The sequence below is a fragment of the Diospyros lotus genome, chromosome 6 (assembly GCF_014633365.1).
Source record: "Diospyros lotus cultivar Yz01 chromosome 6, ASM1463336v1, whole genome shotgun sequence".
NCBI lineage: Eukaryota > Viridiplantae > Streptophyta > Magnoliopsida > Ericales > Ebenaceae > Diospyros > Diospyros lotus.
Window position 1 is genome coordinate 8388060 of NC_068343.1, and position 18612 is coordinate 8406671.

Sequence of the window (18612 nt, forward strand, 5' to 3'; positions counted from 1 at the left end):
AATATACATACACACACCCATACATACATACACACACCCTGCTGGTATTAATCTGTGCATGGATCCAAAATTCATAGATTTGTAGAGAGAAACTGTCCAGTGAACAACATCAGCTAAGCAAACTAAAATACATTAATGACGAACCAAGTAAGATATGGAGCCATCGCCATCAATCTTCGTCGTTGACGGTGAGATAATCGGCGGCGGTTTCCATAATCATCACCAGCGACTGGATGCTGATGATGGAAGCGTTCACCGCAGCTTCTTCCTTCAAATCATACTCGATGGTGGCTTTCGTGATGCAGCAATCTTCGCTCTTCTCAATCACTTCAAATCGAACTCGATACAACGTGAACCCTAAATCCAGATACCCTCCTTCGATCACCTCCGCTTCCTTCGCTCGCTTCTCATCGTCGATCTTCGTAAACTTCTCCTTGTAATACGTAAACCCCGGCGTCCCTATTCATACAATACATACAATTACAGATTCAATAATCGATTCAGATTCGATCTCACAGGCACAAACTCTTCGCTTTCATCTGAGGGACTACTTAATTAATAGGACAAAATATCATTACCTGGTGGAAATTGGAGGCCGAGAATAGTGCCGACGCTGTCGTCACCTTCTAGGATGTCGATTTTGTTGATGAGATGGCTGAGTTTCTGCAGGACGACGTTGGCTTCCCCTCTTCTCCTCCTTCGTGCTTTGGCTCCTCTGCTGCTGTTTCTTTCTTCTTCCCCAAATGCCAAAATGCCTGGAATTTCTTTTCCAATCACCCCTAATAATTGATTTTCCAGCAAAAGTTAGGATTGGCAGAGCAAAAGTGAGAATTTGAATTATCTAAAAAATATAGTCTATCAAATACTATTAAAATAAAAATTTATATAAAAAATATGTCAAATCAAACATGTTCTAAATCTATTTAAATAAAATTTATTCAAATAGAATTATCTTTTTTTGTCATTTTAATTATTGATGTTAAGATAATTATATTATTTATTATTTTATTTATCAACCATATCCATTTCAGTTATAATTTTTAGATTTTTTATAAGATTAAAATTATTTTTTTATTTTATTAAATATCATTAAAATAAGTATTAAATCATTTTTATCTGGATAAATTTTAATTATTTAGTAAAATTCAATAAAAAAAAATTAATTTATAAATACTCCGTATATGTGCTTCCCTATTCCCAAGGAATTTATTATGTGTCGGATTTACCTGGCCCAATAAATAACCTCGAATGAGCCTGGTGTTGATCAAAGCCTTGAAAAAGATAAAATCGAGACAAAAGCCCAAAATTGGGATTTGAACCCGACATGATGGAACAATTAACAACAGCCTGCCCCGATAACCTTGAATGGGCCTGGTCTTAAACAAAGCCTTAAAAATTGGAATATCGACGCAAAAGCAAATAAAATAGTGCGACTTGAACCCGACGTGAATCGAACACGCAACCTTCTGATCTGGAGTCAGACGCGCTACCATTGCGCCACGGATCCACCTATGAGTTAGATTCATTGCATTAAAATATATTACAATCTGTAAGCCAGCACAGTGCCAGCGAAATCATGTCTTTGGAAGTGAGAGTTATCCAAATTGGATAAGCAAGCAATAGCGCTAATATTTTCTTCTATTAAAAAAACATAAAATAAAATTTCACACATAAATCGTCAAGAAACTAAAACAATACCTTTTTAAGCTTGTATATAAATATTTACAGTCATAATCCCTGGTGGCGATGATTTGTTAAACTGGTGAAAGTGATAAGTAAAATCGTTACTAAAAAACTATTTATTAGCATCATAAACTCATCCTTGATAAATCCATGATTTAAGTCATCAAGAAATCATAATAAACAAGAGGAAAGTGGTCGCATCAAGAATAGTCTGAATTTATTTTTGTTCTTTACGTCAACACCTTTTATGGATTAGGGTGGGTGATGGAATTTCTCAACCGAAGTGATATAATGATGAGCCGCGGCACAACTATGACTGCACCCCCAATTCTGCAACTTTTCCCGGGCGAGTGCCTCAACGAGGGGGGCTACAGCTCCACGCGGAGAGCCAATCCGCGTCGGCGTGGGTACCCACTCCCCCGCATACACACTCACAAGTCACATGGATGATGGATCCCCCATCATTGCTAATCAATCCAATCTCTCTCTCTCTCTCTCTCTATCTCTCTCTCTCACCCAGTCCGTGGACCCCCGCCCCCGCCTCTCTTGACATTATACCTAATAATTAAAATACCCTCCCATGGGCACCCCACCCAACCACGGCGAGATTTATGGGTTTCACCGGTCAACTTCCACCCGACAGTTAACGCCTTTCCTCTACTTTCTTTTGTCGTGAGTGTGAATGCACGAATTGTTGGCCCATATTATTAAAACTCCCACCGCTCAATAACCATCTTTTTCCTTTTTCTTCTGTCTCTCTCTCTCTCTTGCCAGTGAAATTAAGTAAATCAAATAATTATTAGATTAGACATGTTATTAGCAGCGGAATCCTCGTCTACCAAGTGGAAAATACTAAAAAAGCCAGGCATGTGATATGTTCTCTATTGGACAAAGCAACGGAGAGTGGCATGCAGAGAAGCCATGAATTTTTGACCACAAGACTAATTTTCTCACTCCCTGAATACGCGGAATATGAACTTATTGTCAAAGCTTTTTTTTTTTTTTTTTAAATGGGTTTTCCTGTGTCAGACCTCGGATCCAGTGTGGCTCTTCCCGGGCCAGTTGTTATAACATATTTATCTATATATAAGCCCAATGTTCCCTACATTTCGACTACGAATGAACATATAAAGACAGAGACATCTTCGTTTTCTTTCTGATTCTTTCTATTCTTTCATTATATTCATTCTCACTTTGGTAGGTTCCGGTTTCTCCAGCTTTCTACTTCATTTCTTATTTCTTCAGAAGCATCCAAGATTCAAGAGTCTATCCTGACAAAACTAGATAAACCCATGTTTATGTTATACGCATTTTTTATGCAACAATATGTTTCTGGGTTTTCGATTGTTTTTCGTAAATGTGGGCTCATTTGATTTGTAGAAACAAAGCTTCGTGGATATCTCTGCTGCTCCAATGGGAAGAGCAGCCTATTTGGTTGTTGCTTGTTTGGCTCTATTGAATGTATATCTGGTGCAAGCAGAGGATGCTTACAGATATTACACGTGGACTGTCACTTATGGAACGGCTTCTCCTCTGGGTGTCCCTCAACAGGTTTGCTTTGGCCTGCATTTTTCTTTCTCGACAACGAGTTGTCTGCATCGTGTAGTTCTCAGATTTCTGAAAATTTTCGAATGTTGGGTTTTGAAGGTCATCCTCATCAACCGCCAATTTCCTGGTCCTAGACTTGATGTTGTCACCAATGACAACATCATCATCAATGTTTTTAACAAGCTAGATGAGCCCTTTCTCTTGACATGGTAAGCTTTCTTACTTCCACTTTCAGGGTCCATCTTTGAGTTTAGATCTGTACTTGTCTGTTCACTTCTATTTGAAACTGAAACTGGAGCCAAAGCCAACATGAAGTATTTGTAAAACATCAAAATATTTGTTTGTTCAAAACATTTAGTCCAGTTTATTGAGTTACCCTATCAAAGTATCAATTTGGCAAGTTTATGTGTTGATATCTTCTTTCTAAATATGCTTCATCCAATATGCATTGTTTTTAATGGATATTGGAGTGTTTTGAGTTTAGACAGTAGCAGATTTGGAATGCTAGGCATATAAATGTTGGGTTAATTACACTAATAATCACTCAATTTTACATTCTGTTATTATTTGTCACTGAACTTTGAAATGTTACCAGTTAGTTACTAATATTTTAAAACTGTTACTGCTTAGTCACTGAACTTTAAAATGTTACCTACTAGTCACTAATATTTTAAAATTATTTTTCATCCGTCACTCGTTAGTCACTGAACTTTAAGTTCAAGAGTAACGAATGAGAAACAGTTTTGAAATATTAATGACTAGTAGGTAACATTTTAAAGTTTAATAATTAAGTAGTAACAGTTTTGACTAACAGGTAATATTTCAAAGTTCAGTGACCAAATAATAATAGAATATAAAGTTAAATGATTATTGATGTAATTAACCCTAGAAATGTCCATGGTCTGCGTATGTATGTTATAGTTGTTCATGATCCTAAATTTTTTAAAATAAACATGGATTTCATCAGTAGTTTCCCTTGAGGCAGATGACTTTGGCCCAAGGATATAATTAGGCTGCATTTTTGGAAAAAAACAAATGCTGAAGGTCTTAAACTTGCTTAAGCTACTAATACCATTCATATAATTTTGGTCCATTTATATGGTGGTATTATAACAGAATACTAGTCTAATGGTACTAGTTTTTCACTTCTAGGAATGGAATAAAGCAGAGGAAGAATTCGTGGCAAGACGGTGTGCTAGGGACTAATTGCCCTATCCCGCCCAACTCGAACTTCACCTACAAGTTCCAAACAAAAGATCAGATTGGAACGTACTCATACTTCCCATCAACCCTCATGCACAGAGCTGCAGGAGGGTTTGGAGGGCTAAATGTCTATGCAAGATCTGTGATCCCTGTACCATATCCTAAACCCGCTGAGGATTTCACTTTACTTATTGGTGATTGGTACACTGCCAATCATAAGGTAAAGAATTAGTATGATTGATGAATATGTTTAATTACTATTTGATGCTAAAATTTCTGATTGGAAATCTGTCCAGTATAGTGGAGCCAGGTTGCGGAGCTGGATCAAAATCTTTTATTTTTTTATTTTCATATTTTCCACGTTGTAGAAATATTCTTGTAGGATTTCACCTTACAAATGATGCTATAGTTGGTATTTCATCTGGTACTACACACATTCATTCCTTTAGAAAGAAGCCCAGTTTAGTTGGTAATACATGTTGCAAATTTAGCTGGATTCTGTTTCAAATTAGCTAGGCTTGTGGCAATAATACTGCCGAGATGTTTGTCAATAATTCTAGTAGTTTTTTTTTTTTTTATTTAATTCAAAGATCCAGCCGTGGATAGAGATGGAGGAAGGTTTAGAATTCATGTAGCCAACTTAAGGCATGTGACTGTCGTCGTATGATAAGAGAATGGTGCCTTTATGAAATACACATCCTTGTCATCCTCAATTGGCATTCTAGAGCGTGTGTGTATCATTGTGTAATAAAATGTAAATAAAAAGTTTTTGCTCCTTTTCAGGAGTTACGCCAGTATTTGGATTCAGGGAAATCTCTTCCCTTTCCTAATGGCGTTCTCATAAACGGGCAAACTCAATCCACCTTTACTGGTGATCAAGGTAAATCTTGTAAAAACTTGATTACTCCAACTCCTTTTTTTTTTTTTTATCGTTACAAACGTGTTTGCGAAATTTCCACAGCTTGAATTTTGCACGGGTAGTCTAATCCTGCTGAAAGGACTTTTCTTCTGTGTTTTGCAGGCAAAACTTACATGTTCAGGATTTCAAATGTGGGATTGTCAACCTCCTTCAACTTTAGGATTCAGGGCCACAAGATGAAGCTAGTTGAGGTTGAAGGATCTCATGTTATTCAGAACACATATGATTCTCTAGATGTTCATGTTGGCCAATCGTTGTCAGTCCTAGTTACGCTGGATCAGACTCCGAAAGACTATTATATTGTTGGATCTACTCGTTTTACAAAGCGTGTTCTCACAGCTACGGCAGTGCTACACTACTCAAATTCTCACGCCCCAGTTTCTGGACCTGTGCCTGCTGGTCCGACTTACCAAGTACACTGGTCTATGAAGCAAGCCAGAACCCTGAGGTGCGTACAAGCGAAAACTATAGCCTATTATACTCTCATGCGTATGCTCATGCTCTAATACTTACTCTATAATACTTATATTTCCTCATTGATAGTTGTGAGATGGTTGTTTAAGTGCTGGCACCGATTTATTTTTCCTTTGTGCTTCTTGAAGGTGGAACTTGACATCAAATGCAGCCAGGCCCAACCCCCAGGGATCATTCCATTATGGAAAGATTACAACAACAAGGACACTTGTGCTGGCCAATTCAGCACCCCTAATCAATGGGAAACAACGATATGCTGTTAACAGGGTCTCCTACATTAATTCAGATACCCCTCTGAAGCTTGCTGATTACTTTAACATCCCTGGGATCTTCAGCATGGACTCCATCCAAGGCCTTCCCTCTGAAGGCCCGGCTTTCATATCCACATCTGTTGTTCCCTCCTCCCTCCATGACTTTATCGAAGTTGTATTCCAAAACAATGAAAAAACCATTCAATCTTGGCATCTTGATGGCTATGATTTTTGGGTTGTGGGGTGAGTTAAATTCTTCACTTGTCAAATTCGTTCACACCTTTAGTGAAACATTTTGGTGCTGATCACTTGGCCGTTGTAACAATTTCAGTTATGGCTTCGGACAGTGGACTAACGCCAGCAGAAAGGCCTACAATCTAGTCGATGCTCTTACAAGACATACTGCACAGGTTAGCTAAATGGTGGTTAAGGAGCCTCTCTATTTTTTCGTAATGTATATGTATATAACAACAAAGTGCAAACAGATGCTCGTATTTTGCGTAATGTATTTGTCAATTATATCCACTCATGTTCCCCAAATTTACCTTAAATGCTTGTATTTTCTTGCAGGTATACCCGAACTCTTGGACTGCCATATTGGTCTCCTTGGACAATCAGGGCATGTGGAATATCAGGTCTGCAATGTGGCCAAGGCAATATCTAGGACAGCAATTCTATCTGAGAGTCTTCAACCCAATCCACAGCCTTAAAAACGAATACAACATTCCTTCTAATGCTCTTCTTTGTGGCAAAGCTGTTGGTCGGCACCTTTGATTCGGTTATTTCTTCTGTATTCTGTCAGTCATGAGAGTTTGGCTGCAAGAGAAGACAGGAGGAGGAGGCGGAGGAGGAAAAATTCTAATTTTTTTTTTTTCTGCTTAATCTTAGAGAAAATAGCCAAAGTTTCTGGGTGTTGTCCTGTTTCCACCAGTTGTATTTAATCTCGTTGAAAGTCGATATTCATCTTGATGTACTTTCAACGGCAACAGTTGGGAGGGAATGAATATCAAAATTCCATGATTTCTGTAGCCCAAAAATAAAATTGTCACAGCTCAGAACTGCGGTGGCAGAAGGATCTTAATTTAAAACATCAAAAATAGAATAAATTTGAATTCAACACAAACTCAGCATCAACTCAAAGTAAATGGGTTTTGTTTCTGTTTTCCTGAACTAAGGGGGTAAAGAGGAGACTGGAAAAAAAAAAAGAAAGAAAGAAAAAAGCGATTTAACTATTTGCTGGGGAACCAACTGTTTAGGGATGCAGAGATTATTAGGAAATGGTACAGCTGCTGCCAGTGCACTGGAAATTGCAAAAACAATTATACTTGTAACTGAGGAGGTTCAAATGTGGGCACATGACCAAAATTTAATGCCATCGGAATGTCAATTTGGGAGTCATTCTATGTTACGCTCTGCCTTTCATTCATTCTGAGATCTGTTCTTGGGATCTACTCTCCTCCTATTGGTTTGGTTGACTTCAAGGCTTCACACACTTGTGCTATAATTAATGTTGGCTATACATATATTGTTGTTGATTTTTCTATTTTTAATTTGACTTCCCCTTCTCTCATGCTTCAAATATTACATATACCTATGACCTGCTTCTTCATAATTTTATTTATTGAAAAATACTTGTCCACATATAATAACAATACAATTGTTCACTCCAATTATCTTTGCCCCAACTCTAAATTATTTTAAGTTTTTTTATAAAAATATATATTTTTCTTGCATTAAGTGATAATAAATTCGTAAAATAAAACAACTAAATTGTTTGTTAAGCCAACAAAATTAATTAAATTCAATTTGGAAATGAACCAAAATTAATAAATTCAATTGGGAAATTTCATTTAAACTAAACAATACTCAACTTCCAACTTAATGGTAGTTGTTGGTCCAGGTTAAAGCATGATGAAGTTTTGGGGCGACCAAACAAGAAATTCTGTGTTAATTTTGCGGCTAATCCGCGTAACTAAACATCCGATCGGACGGCGTAGAAGCGAGATTTCCAGTTGACAGTTAGGCATAAATTTTCCCTCCAATATCTGGAAACCCCATGAACAGACACCCGATCGGCCCAGCCCTCTTCTTCCCGTCATCGCTTCAATTCCATGCTTCCATCCATGTGAATCCATCTCTCTGAATCCCCATTTTTCAATCTCACACATAATTAAGTCTCATTAATGTCGATCCGTTCTGAGCTGCGCCGTCCCCGCGTCGTTCCTGGATCTTCCTTCACCGACGATTCCAAACCCAAACCCAGACCCAGAAAGAAAGAAAAACAAAAGAAAATTAATTTGTTTCTCTTAAAATGGGAGAAAGAGTTGCGATTTTCAAGAAATTCTTGCATATGGATTGTTGGGTTGGCCAGCTGAACTGCAAATGGGTTCTGAAGAACAAGTACAGAGGGGCTACCATGAAGTGCGCCGCAAAGCACCTTTGTTTTACTCAGTACTACTAGTATATAAGTGTTTGTGTACTTGCCTCAGGGATCATCGTCGACATACCACTTTGGTTGTTTCTCTATCTCCTCTGGCCACCGAGGAGGCTGTTTCATTGTCGACTTTTTCAAATTGTAAGTAACCTATCCGACGTTTTGTCTGAATGAGCATCATGTTTAGTCAATTGTGGTCTGCTCCATTAGGATTTGATTTCTTCATGTTTCTAAAAGATTGTAGTCTCACATTTTTAAACATCTGATAGTTGACAGGTGTAATTGCTGAATTATATTTCAATTCTCATACAAGATAACCGTTTCTTGCTTGTTCATAGTTCATGATATACACGTTACAACAACATGAAAGTTTCTGTTCAGTATCATATTTCTGACTTTCTACAACAACAACAACATATCCAGCCTTTATCCCACTATGTGGGGTCTGTTTTGAATTATTTGAACTTTTTGTTCTGATTCCAACAAAGCTTCCTCTTTTCAACTGTTATAACAAACTGTATTCTGATTTTTACACTGAAGGAAGCTCCTAACTTGAGTTAATTTGTTATTAACATGTTGCCTATTATTTTTATCAGGATGGGCACAAAGGACAAGGTAAAAATGACACGGGCCATGCTGCTGCAAATTTTTCTCGGGGCATTGGCTTGCTTGTTTGTTTCTTGGGAGAAGGCTGAAGATCCATACAGATATTTTACATGGGAGGTTACATATGGAACAGTTTTTCCTCTTGGCAGCAAACAGCGGGCACGCTTTCTAATCCATTTTCTTCGTTGATTCCTATGATAGTTAGTTGTGCCATGCTGCTGCAAATTTTTCTCGGGGCATTGGCTTGCTTGTTTGTTTCTTGGGAGAAGGCTGAAGATCCATACAGATATTTTACATGGGAGGTTACATATGGAACAGTTTTTCCTCTTGGCAGCAAACAGAGGGCTCGCTTTCTAATCCATTTTCTTCGTTGATTCCTATGATAGTTAGTTGTTCTTTTCTTTGAGGCAATTCTTTTCATCATTTTCCTCTGGGTTTTTTCAGGGCATCCTTATCAATGGGCAGTTTCCTGGCCCCACGATTGATTCTATCACAAATGACAACGTAATTGTTAATGTCATTAATAAAATGGATGAGCCATTCCTCATCACATGGTCAGTGTTTTTATCCTTCCCTTCCTCTTGGGTACGTGCCTCCTGCATGTTTGATAGATGACATCTATCAAATGTTTGTTGACCCTAACTAAAAGCTATCCTTAGGCATTAAAAGATCTGGGTTTCACTCTGTTTGGAGTATGTGTTATTCCCCTTGTGGGGATTCAAACTTTGGATTTGCCTAGTCCCTTTGTGGAACAACTGTCTGAAACCCATTCTGTAGGGTTAGCTGCTTACGTTGTCTGGGGTTTTATTATAGTCAAGTATTTCTTTTTTGATTTTACTCACTCATAAATGTAGAGAGACTTTGGCCACAGAGAGAGACACCATAGAGGTAATGGTGAAAGTACAAGAAGGAAATGTGATAATCGGAAGTTCTTTCCTAGGAGGTTGAATAGGATGCATTCTTTGTTTGAGTGACTCAGTATTGTCTATTAGACTCTTGTCTCCAACCTCATGGGGAACGAACTTTGCTTTCTTAGAAGTGAAGGAATGACTGCAATTTAGTTTTGGAGGAAGTTGCAGGTAAAATTGATGTAGGAAGGAATGATGATATGTCATTCAACTAAGATTTTTCTTCATTTCTCTGTGTCTCCTGTTTTCAATGTGTTGATTTCCTTGGTGGAAAAGTATCCATAGGCCAGTGAGATTTGAATTCTGTTCTTATTTATTTTCTCATGAACCAGGAATGGAATTAAACAGAGAAAGTCCTCATGGCAAGATGGAGTGCTTGGGACTAATTGCCCAATCCCTCCAAACTCAAACTGGACATACAAGATGCAAATGAAAGATCAGATTGGGACATTCACTTATTTCCCTTCGACTTTGATGCATAGAGCTGCTGGTGGTTATGGGGGGTTCAATATTGCTGCAAGGTCAATTATACCAGTTCCATATCCCACACCGGCTGCGGAATTCACTCTTCTTGTTAGCGATTGGTGGAAATCTGATCACAAGGTTTGTGAGAAATGCAACCTTTTCTCAGTTACAAATGAAAAATTGTTTGAATTTTGCCTTATGGATCAGTAAACAATTGTTATAGGAATCCCTCCTTCGTCTTGAACATTTGCTTTTAGCAGTAGCAATAAGTGAAAATTTTATAAAGTTGCCAATGGAGCCATGCAACCTAAAATTACCATCTGATATACAACATTACTGCGTCATTTCTTATGCCAGGACTGGTCCGTGCTGGGCTATGGTTGATTTTATTAGTAGAGCAGATGAGTGAGTAAATCAATTGGTGGAATATGCAACCAAATGGGAAGCCTGCTCATTCTTTTGAAACCCATTTTTTTTTTTTTTGGTTTAGGTTAACATTCTGAATTCTTAAAGTAATGCCATGTTACTATATATGAATTAGGCTATATGATGTATGTGGAGTACTTGCCATGGAGGACTACTAAGTGCCCTAGGTTTAGGAATATGCTAAAATCGTGACATCTGAAACGTGATAAGAATATAATTCATAATTGTATTATAGAAAGATTGTCTAGGAACTCTCTTCAATTATATTATTTTCCATTTACAGAAATTATGTGTTGGATTTTCCTAGTGTGTGAGTGTAAGTGTGTGTGTGGGTGGTTGTCCCACATTGGTTGTGTAAAGAGGTGAGAGTGGGTATTTATACTCCTCCCTCACACTTGGGTTTGGGCCCTAAGGGGCACCCAGATTTTGTGAGCGAGCGAACCCCTTGGCCCTCGCACGCCGCTGCCGTCCGTCTCGTCGGGTCATATATTTTTTACATAAAGAAAATCTAAAATTAAATTATTTTTATTTTTCCATCTTCTAGAAGTGGCTCTGGGTACCCGAAGTGGTGTCCTTTATTTAAGTCGCTGGTCTGTTCGTCTCCCCCAATCGTCGGACATTCAAGCCAGCGATCAATGCCGACTTGAATGTTGCGTCGCCTCGGTGCCCTCGTTCCAGCCTATAAAAGGATGGATGTTCCTCGAGTTCAAGGCATCCGAGTTGCAGTGTCTGCCTTCCTTTTTCTTTTGCGTTCAATCACAGAGAGCAAAGTCTTCCTCGAGTTCTGCCAGATCCGGTCGATTGTGGTCGCCATTCGCCGGAGATAGACCGTTGAAGCCTGCGTTGACAGTCGCCGTAGCCTGCCAGTGACCGGAGCAGGGCGCATCTGTCTTCAGGCCAGCGCATCCCTGCGTGCCTCGGTCGTTCCATCATCTTTTTGCCATTGCCGAAAGCTGGGTTTGAGTTCCTAATCCTGTTGCTACTTTCAGAATATATTGTCGTGGGTTGACTGTTTATTGCTATCGAAAACTCCACATATATATATTTCGTTTCTGTGCTGGTGTGCTATTGGGGATTTTGACTCTGGGAGCTTCTACATAATTGTTGATCTTGTTGGTTGTTGCTGCTGTCTCAACAATCTGCATTTATTTTCCTCTACGGTTCTAACATTATGTCCTTAATTAGATTTCTGAAACTGAAATAGGTTATATTGGTGTCCCTTATCCTTGGTGTAATCTAAATTCTGAGAGGAACCAAGAAGAGTTTATTGCAGGAACATTATCGTGCAGGGGGAGTATATTTCTCTAGGTTTAGTTTACCTCTTGAGATGTCTCTATAAATTTTACACAAAAACTGGTCATTCAAGCAGATAATGGGAAGAGTATATGGAATTACGTGCTCCTCTATGTGGGCTCAGAATGCATGTTATATTCCAGACAAGGATAAAAATAGTTTCTTAGGAAAGGTGGTTTGTGGAAATCATGTTAATTGCCCTAGCCTTGTATAATGTCAGCATTTTGTCAACATGTCTCTTGTACTTCTTAAGTGCAGAAATCTTGAATTTAACCATAAAAGTGGCAAAGCAGAAGAGGACATTATGGTTAGGCCGAAGTCAGAAATAACTTTTCCATCTTCATAGCATGGTTGCAAATCTTTCAGTCTCCAAGGGTGGTTCCTGCCGCAAGCCATTCTTTATATCTTGTTCTGTTTAACTCATTACTATACTAAACTGTCTAGCTCAACTTTGTTCCATAAGCCAGGGTGATTGATGCTGTTTTTGTTTTTGTGCTTGCAGACATTACAACAAACACTGGACTCAGGGAAACCTTTTCCTTACCCTGATGCTATTCTTATAAATGGACTTCCTAAATCTGCTTCTTTTATTGGTCAGCCAGGTAATAACCATCCCCGTTAATTGTTTACCTCTGATTCCTTGATCCAGTGGCTGAAATTTTTCTTGTAACTTGGGCGTAGTTTGGTTTCTTATAGGTGTTGTCTGAGGCTCTTTCCAATTATCAAATCTTGTTGATTTGCAGTGAGCTTTTTAAAGCTTGTTTTTTTCTACTTTCAGGGAAAACCTGTTTGTTTAGGGTGTCAAACGTGGGTTTAACAACTTCAATCAACTTCAGAATTCAGGGCCATACTCTGAAACTGGTTGAAGTTGAAGGGTCCCATACTCAGCAGGAACTATATGACTCATTTGATCTACATGTTGGCCAATCTGCATCCTTTCTGGTGACCTTAGACGGGTCAACAAAGGACTATTTTATTGTTGCTTCATCTCGTTTTACAAGAAGTGTTCTTACTGCCATTGCAATTATTCGCTATACCGGTTCTAATAGCAAACCTTCTGGGCCATTGCCCATTGGTCCTACTTATCACCTTCACTGGTCGATGAAGCAAGCCCGGACTATCAGGCACAATGCATCTGCGGAAATCCTGATATAGTACCATCTATATCGAAATCGTACTTATTAATTTTGCTTTCTAACATTTATTTTCTATTCTTCCTTTCAAGATGGAATTTGACGGCAAATGCAGCCAGGCCTAACCCCCAAGGATCATTTCATTATGGTTCTATAGAGATAGTCCGGACACTTGTGCTAGCAAACTCAGCAACCAAGATAAATGGAAAGCTCCGTTATACTGTCAATGGTGTCTCATACGTTAACCCAAGCACTCCTCTGAAGCTTGCTGACTATCTTAACATCCATGAAATCTTTAACTTGAACACAATCAAGGACACTCCTACCAATGGCCCCACAGTTCTTGGCACCTCCGTCATAGGCGTTACGCTTCACGACTTCGTGGAAATTGTCTTCCAGAATAATGAGAACACCGTCCAGTCATGGCATCTTGATGGTTCTGATGTCTGGCCAGTCGGGTAGGCCTGCATGTTGCTTCACTTTCAGCAACTTGTCTGTCCAATTTTCAGGACAATCTATCCTCCCATCCTTCTACATCTTTAGGCATTCATGTTATTTGGTCATCTGATTAGTTTTCTGTGTGGAAATCAGATTTGGCTATGGCCAGTGGAACTCAACCCTGCGAAGACGCTACAATCTGGTGGATGCATGCAGCAGATAATACGGTTCAGGTAAGTACTCAATAGTGTTAGCTGAAAGTAATTTTTCGGCTCATGGAGCAAAGTAATATATCCAAGACTTTTTTCAGTAAACTACCGTTCTGGGATTGGATTGGATTATGACAAATACATGGATACTGAAATTTGTTGGTGGTGGTGCAGGTGTATCCTAAAGGGTGGACTGCAGTGTTGGCGTCTTTGGACAACAAGGGGATGTGGAATCTGAGGTCTGCAATCTGGCCAAATCAGTATTTGGGACAGCAATGTTATGTTAGAGTGTGGAATGCTGAACGCAGCCTCTTCACTGAGTATGATATTCCTCGAAATGCATTGTTCTGTGGCAAGGTGCATCCATAGCTGCATCGATTCTTCCTTGTAATATTTTCTTTCTATAAATTCTCTTTGCCCTTTTCTTTTTGGTTCTTTTTCTGTTCCCCTTCATCAATCTGTGATTCGGTCACAAAGGCGTGACTGTCCCTCCAAAGTAAAACGAAAAAAAAAAAAAAATCAATCGATGTCTTTGTAGTCACAATCTTAATAAAGACTTCCCCTCTGTATCTGAATCTTTTAGTCTACTTGGAGCTTCTTCTTCGATCCCATGATTTTAGGAAAATTTCACAAGAAACCCGAAGAGAAATGTGGCAACAGATTTTGCCAATTTTCCTCCTTTTACTGTTCTTCGTGTTGTAACGTGTGTGAATCAGTAGGCTTACTATTGCCATTAAACGATAGTTTGGAATTTGGGTCCTCAGGGCATGTGCCACAACCACAAGCCCACCTCATTCATCCAAACCTCTCATAGAGGCTTAGCTCATTTTACAAGTTCTGATTTGTGTTCTGTGGGTTCAATGAATACAAAAAAAAAAAAAAAAGGAGGATTCATAATAATAATAATAATAACTGTTATTGGGTTATTAATTTGAACCTGCAGGGCAGGCAGGTGTTATACTGGACGTGCATCAATAGTACCATCTAATTAGCCTGGTCGCAAATATTCACCAATTATGAAGAGAAAGAAGGAAACACTTGGATGGGTCTTCTGACATCAGAGATGTAAAGGGAAAAGAGGGCATGTAGTGGTCAGTCGACCAGTCATGCCCCCCCTTTATTATTAGTCTTTACAGCCAAAAGCAAGGAATAGGATGGAATCAAATGTCACTTTCTTTTTTCTGGCCACATCCCCAAACCCCCCTCCCCACCTCTCCCTTCATTTTTTTTTTTTTTTTTGTGTGTGGATAATTTAAACTCCATCTCTTCTGAATTTGAATAGCAAAAATAAAACCCGAAAAGTTTAAATGTTCCACCCTTAATTGTTCATAGATTGAGTTAAGGTAAAATATAAACAAATTTATTAAATTCAAAGTTGTGAGATTCAAGTACTAGTTTTAACTTAAAAAAATATTTAAAATACAAATGAAAAAGCATATGAAAATTGTTTGGTGATATTTAATTTCTCTCCACTAAATCATTTAAGAATAATCCATTTTCCATTTTGATCTCAATGATAACGTAACTTTTAAATTATAAATTTGATCTCAACAAGAACGTAGTTTTCAGCACAAAAAAGAAACTTTTAAATTATAAATTTGTTAAAAAAAAATTTAGATTGATAGAATATTTTCAAGTTTTGTCATTAGCAACCTGTATAGGTATAATTTTAAAATTTTCTATTTCCGGTTTGAGTTCAAATCTACCTTCGATTTGAATTCAAATCCAAATCCAAATTCTTTTGCTAATTATGTAAAAAAAAATAATGAATTTAAAATTTTAAATAACAAACTATAAAGTCAAAATGACTATATCCAACCATAATCTTATGCACTTCGACTATTAGTTAATCATGTTAATAAAAAAATTTAAACTAAAAAAAGTGTGGTAATCATCAAGCAAAAAGTGATATATATTTTTTAGGACACGAGACTCTCTTTTTTAGTGAGATAAATAAGAAGTAAAAATAGTACCACATCAATTGCGGACATCTCTGGCGGAGTGTCAAAAGTATCCAAGAAGACTAAGAAAACTAACGTTGTTAGCAAAGTTTTAGTACACAAATTTCCATCAAAGGCAGCGAGGGTCATTCTCACAATTGCGAGCCATCTTGTCTAATAATGTCACCTTGTTGAGAGCTAGGCTCAGTAGATTCGATCAGTACATGAAAGTGAACCTAAATCTTCATGGATGGGATAAGGTTTGACTCTTGTACGTTGGAATTTCGATATCTGTTTTCCATTTTTAGGGTGAAATATTAATTAATATTTGCGGCCACCATCTTCTGCCTAAATGAATTAAGGCTTTTATAAATCACCCACCTTCATTTACGGACATATATAGAATTTTAGTTCAACTTTCATATGCTAAAACCCTATGAAGAAGAAATTAAAATTAAGGGTAAAACCCTATTGTCTTTTGCTGTGGTCATGAGTGTAGAAGAAGGGAAGCCTAAGAGGGAGCTGAAATTATCAATCACAAGGAATATGTATTACACATATATAAGTTGTCAATTCCATAAATACAGAGAAGCAAGCACGGGTCTCTTGCATAAGGCTGCATGCATGAGGAATCCTTCCAACTGCGTGAGAATCAAATTTTGTTGTTTTAAGGAAAATGAACTCTTTTCAAAAGGCTGCCGGAGCCCTCCATTCATCCCTTTTCTCGAAAGTCATAACAAAACAACGAAGGAATCTCCATCTGCCGCCACCACCACCACCCACCACCGCCTCTAAAGATATGGTGTATCTATATATATACACGGAAAGGAGACCTAAAACTTCGCGTTAGACCTGAAGACATATATATTCTTCTGTCTGCGACTTCACTCTTTTTGCCGCATATTTTATGATTTTATTCCAGATCTCGTCTTCCATGTAAGTAGAATGAAATCCAGTGATCAACACTTGCCTATATATCTAGGAAATTGGAGTCCAGTCCTGGCCTTTCTTCCTTCTAGGCAAACCTAGCTAGCTAGCTAGCTATATGTCTATGATACTATAAGCAACATGTGAAAGAATTTCTGCAACAGCAAAAGCAGTTGAAAAGACCTAATTAACAGTTTCCATTTTAACACTTGACTTGTTCCTTAATTAGTACACCCTCTCTCATAAGCCAAACACACAATAATTAAGAGACACGCACGCTGCAGAAACAGCAAGAAATCAAGAAAAAACTGATTCTACAACCATAATAATCATATACCACAAACCCAGACCACAACAGCGGGAAGCAACAAACCCTAGCTTATGAAATGGGAAACCAAAGCTGAAAAAGAAAGAGAGAAGGGTTTCTCAAGGATATGCACCATGGGTTGTTGGTAGATCCGACCAAGAAAGCGTCGGATTGCAGAAACCCAATTCACTGGCGGCCACCGGAGCCGATTCCAAGATGGTGGAAGAATTAGCCGAAGTCGACGCCGCATTGCTCAGAAGAATTGGCGACGAATGATCTGGGTAGTAGTGAGCAGATGGTCTGAGCCTTTGGTACAGTTCTTGGATGCCTGTGTTATGAACTTCACCAAGTATAAAGCCGCCATTTTGCTGTTGAGCTAGGTGGTGTTCATTGCTTCTCCAGAAAGGGCCGATAGAAGGAGCCTGGCTAAACGGATCCAAGCCCAGGGCTCGAGCACCTTCTGAGTTCATGTGGGATCCAATCAAAACGCTTTCTTCCTTCACCGCCAGAGAATTTGACACCGGATTAGGGTTTAGAAGAGTGTTGGTAGGATTAGGGTTAGGGTTAGTGTTTTGGTTGGCTCTCAGTAAGGCTAGGATATGAGAATGTTGTGGCGAGGCCCATAGAATCGGATTTGATGACGCTTCCTGGCCGAAGCCATCAAGCAGCCCTGATTTTCCTATTTCGCATGACATGTTCTTCAGCCTCCCGGCGGTCGACTTTCCGACGGAGGCGGCTACGCCAACATTCTTGTTTTTCCGGCATCCACCGCCGATCGGGACGTTGCGGAGGGCGCCTCCTTTAGTCCAGTACCGGCGGCAAGTCTTGCAGAAGTGGCGTGGCTGAGTGAGGTTGTAGTTGTTGTAGTAACAGAACTTCGTGTTGGTGGAATCGCAGCGCGGGCACCTCAGGTTCTGGCTCTCGGAAGCTGCTGACGAGCTGGTTGGAGGGTTAATGGTGGTTGTGGAAGAAGAAGGAGAGGGCGAGGGTGAAGGAGAAGGAGAAGGAGAGGGTGAGGCCTCAAGGACACCATTTGTGGAGATTTTTCTCTCTCCGACTATTAGTCCAGCGCCACCCAACAACTCTTGGATCATCTTTTAATTTTTCTCTTCTTTGGAGATCTACAACAATCCAAAAACAAGAAAGCAAAGAGGGTTAGTCTTTTTCTTTTAGAGAAGTGGAAAAGCTAAAGAAAGTAGGTTTTGTTGTACATTACTGTATGTATGATCATCTCTGTGTCTGAGAGAGAGAGAGAGAGAGAGAGAGAGAGAGAGAGGGGGTGGAAAGATGACTGACTTGCCTTTGTTTGTTGAATTAAGCAGAAGAGCTGAAGGGATTTGCTTTGTCCAGGTCTTTGTGGGTGTAAAAGAATAGAGGAGAAGTGGGTCGGGGAGGGATTGGCAAATTAAGCTTTAATATAGACGAAATACAAGGGAGGAGAGAAACAC

At 38.9% G+C, this 18612-nt stretch overlaps 4 protein-coding genes and 1 non-coding gene across 7 annotated transcripts; 2 read left to right on the forward strand and 3 right to left on the reverse strand.

Moving 5' to 3' along the window:
• Positions 1 to 61: 61 nt before the first annotated feature.
• Positions 62 to 804, reverse strand: LOC127803735 (norbelladine synthase-like; the record flags this gene model as incomplete). The annotated part of the gene is made up of 2 exons (XM_052340175.1): positions 62 to 459; positions 579 to 804. Coding segments are annotated over 2 exons (516 nt in total), but the record flags the coding sequence as incomplete, so codon positions are not given.
• Positions 805 to 1435: 631 nt separating this feature from the next.
• TRNAW-CCA (transfer RNA tryptophan (anticodon CCA)) lies at positions 1436 to 1507 on the reverse strand. Its single transcript has one exon. It is a non-coding gene; the product is annotated as a tRNA-Trp (tRNA).
• A 1229-nt stretch (positions 1508 to 2736) lies between these two features.
• Positions 2737 to 7184, forward strand: LOC127804564 (L-ascorbate oxidase homolog). The gene is made up of 9 exons (XM_052341437.1): positions 2737 to 2880; positions 3064 to 3234; positions 3331 to 3440; positions 4384 to 4654; positions 5218 to 5314; positions 5456 to 5801; positions 5956 to 6321; positions 6410 to 6488; positions 6649 to 7184. Exons 2-9 carry the CDS (start codon positions 3097 to 3099, stop codon positions 6850 to 6852), a joined length of 1611 nt encoding a protein of 536 aa, XP_052197397.1. The 5' UTR covers positions 2737 to 2880; positions 3064 to 3096; the 3' UTR covers positions 6853 to 7184.
• Positions 7185 to 7984: 800 nt separating this feature from the next.
• Positions 7985 to 14577, forward strand: LOC127804938 (L-ascorbate oxidase homolog). The gene is made up of 9 exons (XM_052342048.1): positions 7985 to 8653; positions 9109 to 9277; positions 9563 to 9672; positions 10359 to 10629; positions 12713 to 12812; positions 12989 to 13334; positions 13436 to 13801; positions 13935 to 14000; positions 14152 to 14577. The coding sequence occupies exons 2-9, from the start codon at positions 9110 to 9112 to the stop codon at positions 14357 to 14359; spliced, it is 1635 nt and encodes a 544-aa protein (XP_052198008.1). The 5' UTR covers positions 7985 to 8653; position 9109; the 3' UTR covers positions 14360 to 14577.
• A 2577-nt stretch (positions 14578 to 17154) lies between these two features.
• Positions 17155 to 18612, reverse strand: LOC127803169 (dof zinc finger protein DOF2.4-like). Of its 3 annotated transcripts, none has more exons than XM_052339224.1 (2): positions 18465 to 18612; positions 17155 to 18285 (listed from the first exon to the last, which is right to left on the reverse strand). In XM_052339224.1, exon 2 carries the CDS (start codon positions 18256 to 18258, stop codon positions 17284 to 17286), a length of 975 nt encoding a protein of 324 aa, XP_052195184.1. In that variant the 5' UTR covers positions 18259 to 18285; positions 18465 to 18612; the 3' UTR covers positions 17155 to 17283. The 3 variants fall into 3 exon arrangements, with proteins under 3 accessions (XP_052195184.1, XP_052195185.1, XP_052195182.1); XM_052339225.1 differs by having other exon boundaries at positions 18381 to 18541; XM_052339222.1 differs by having other exon boundaries at positions 18376 to 18534.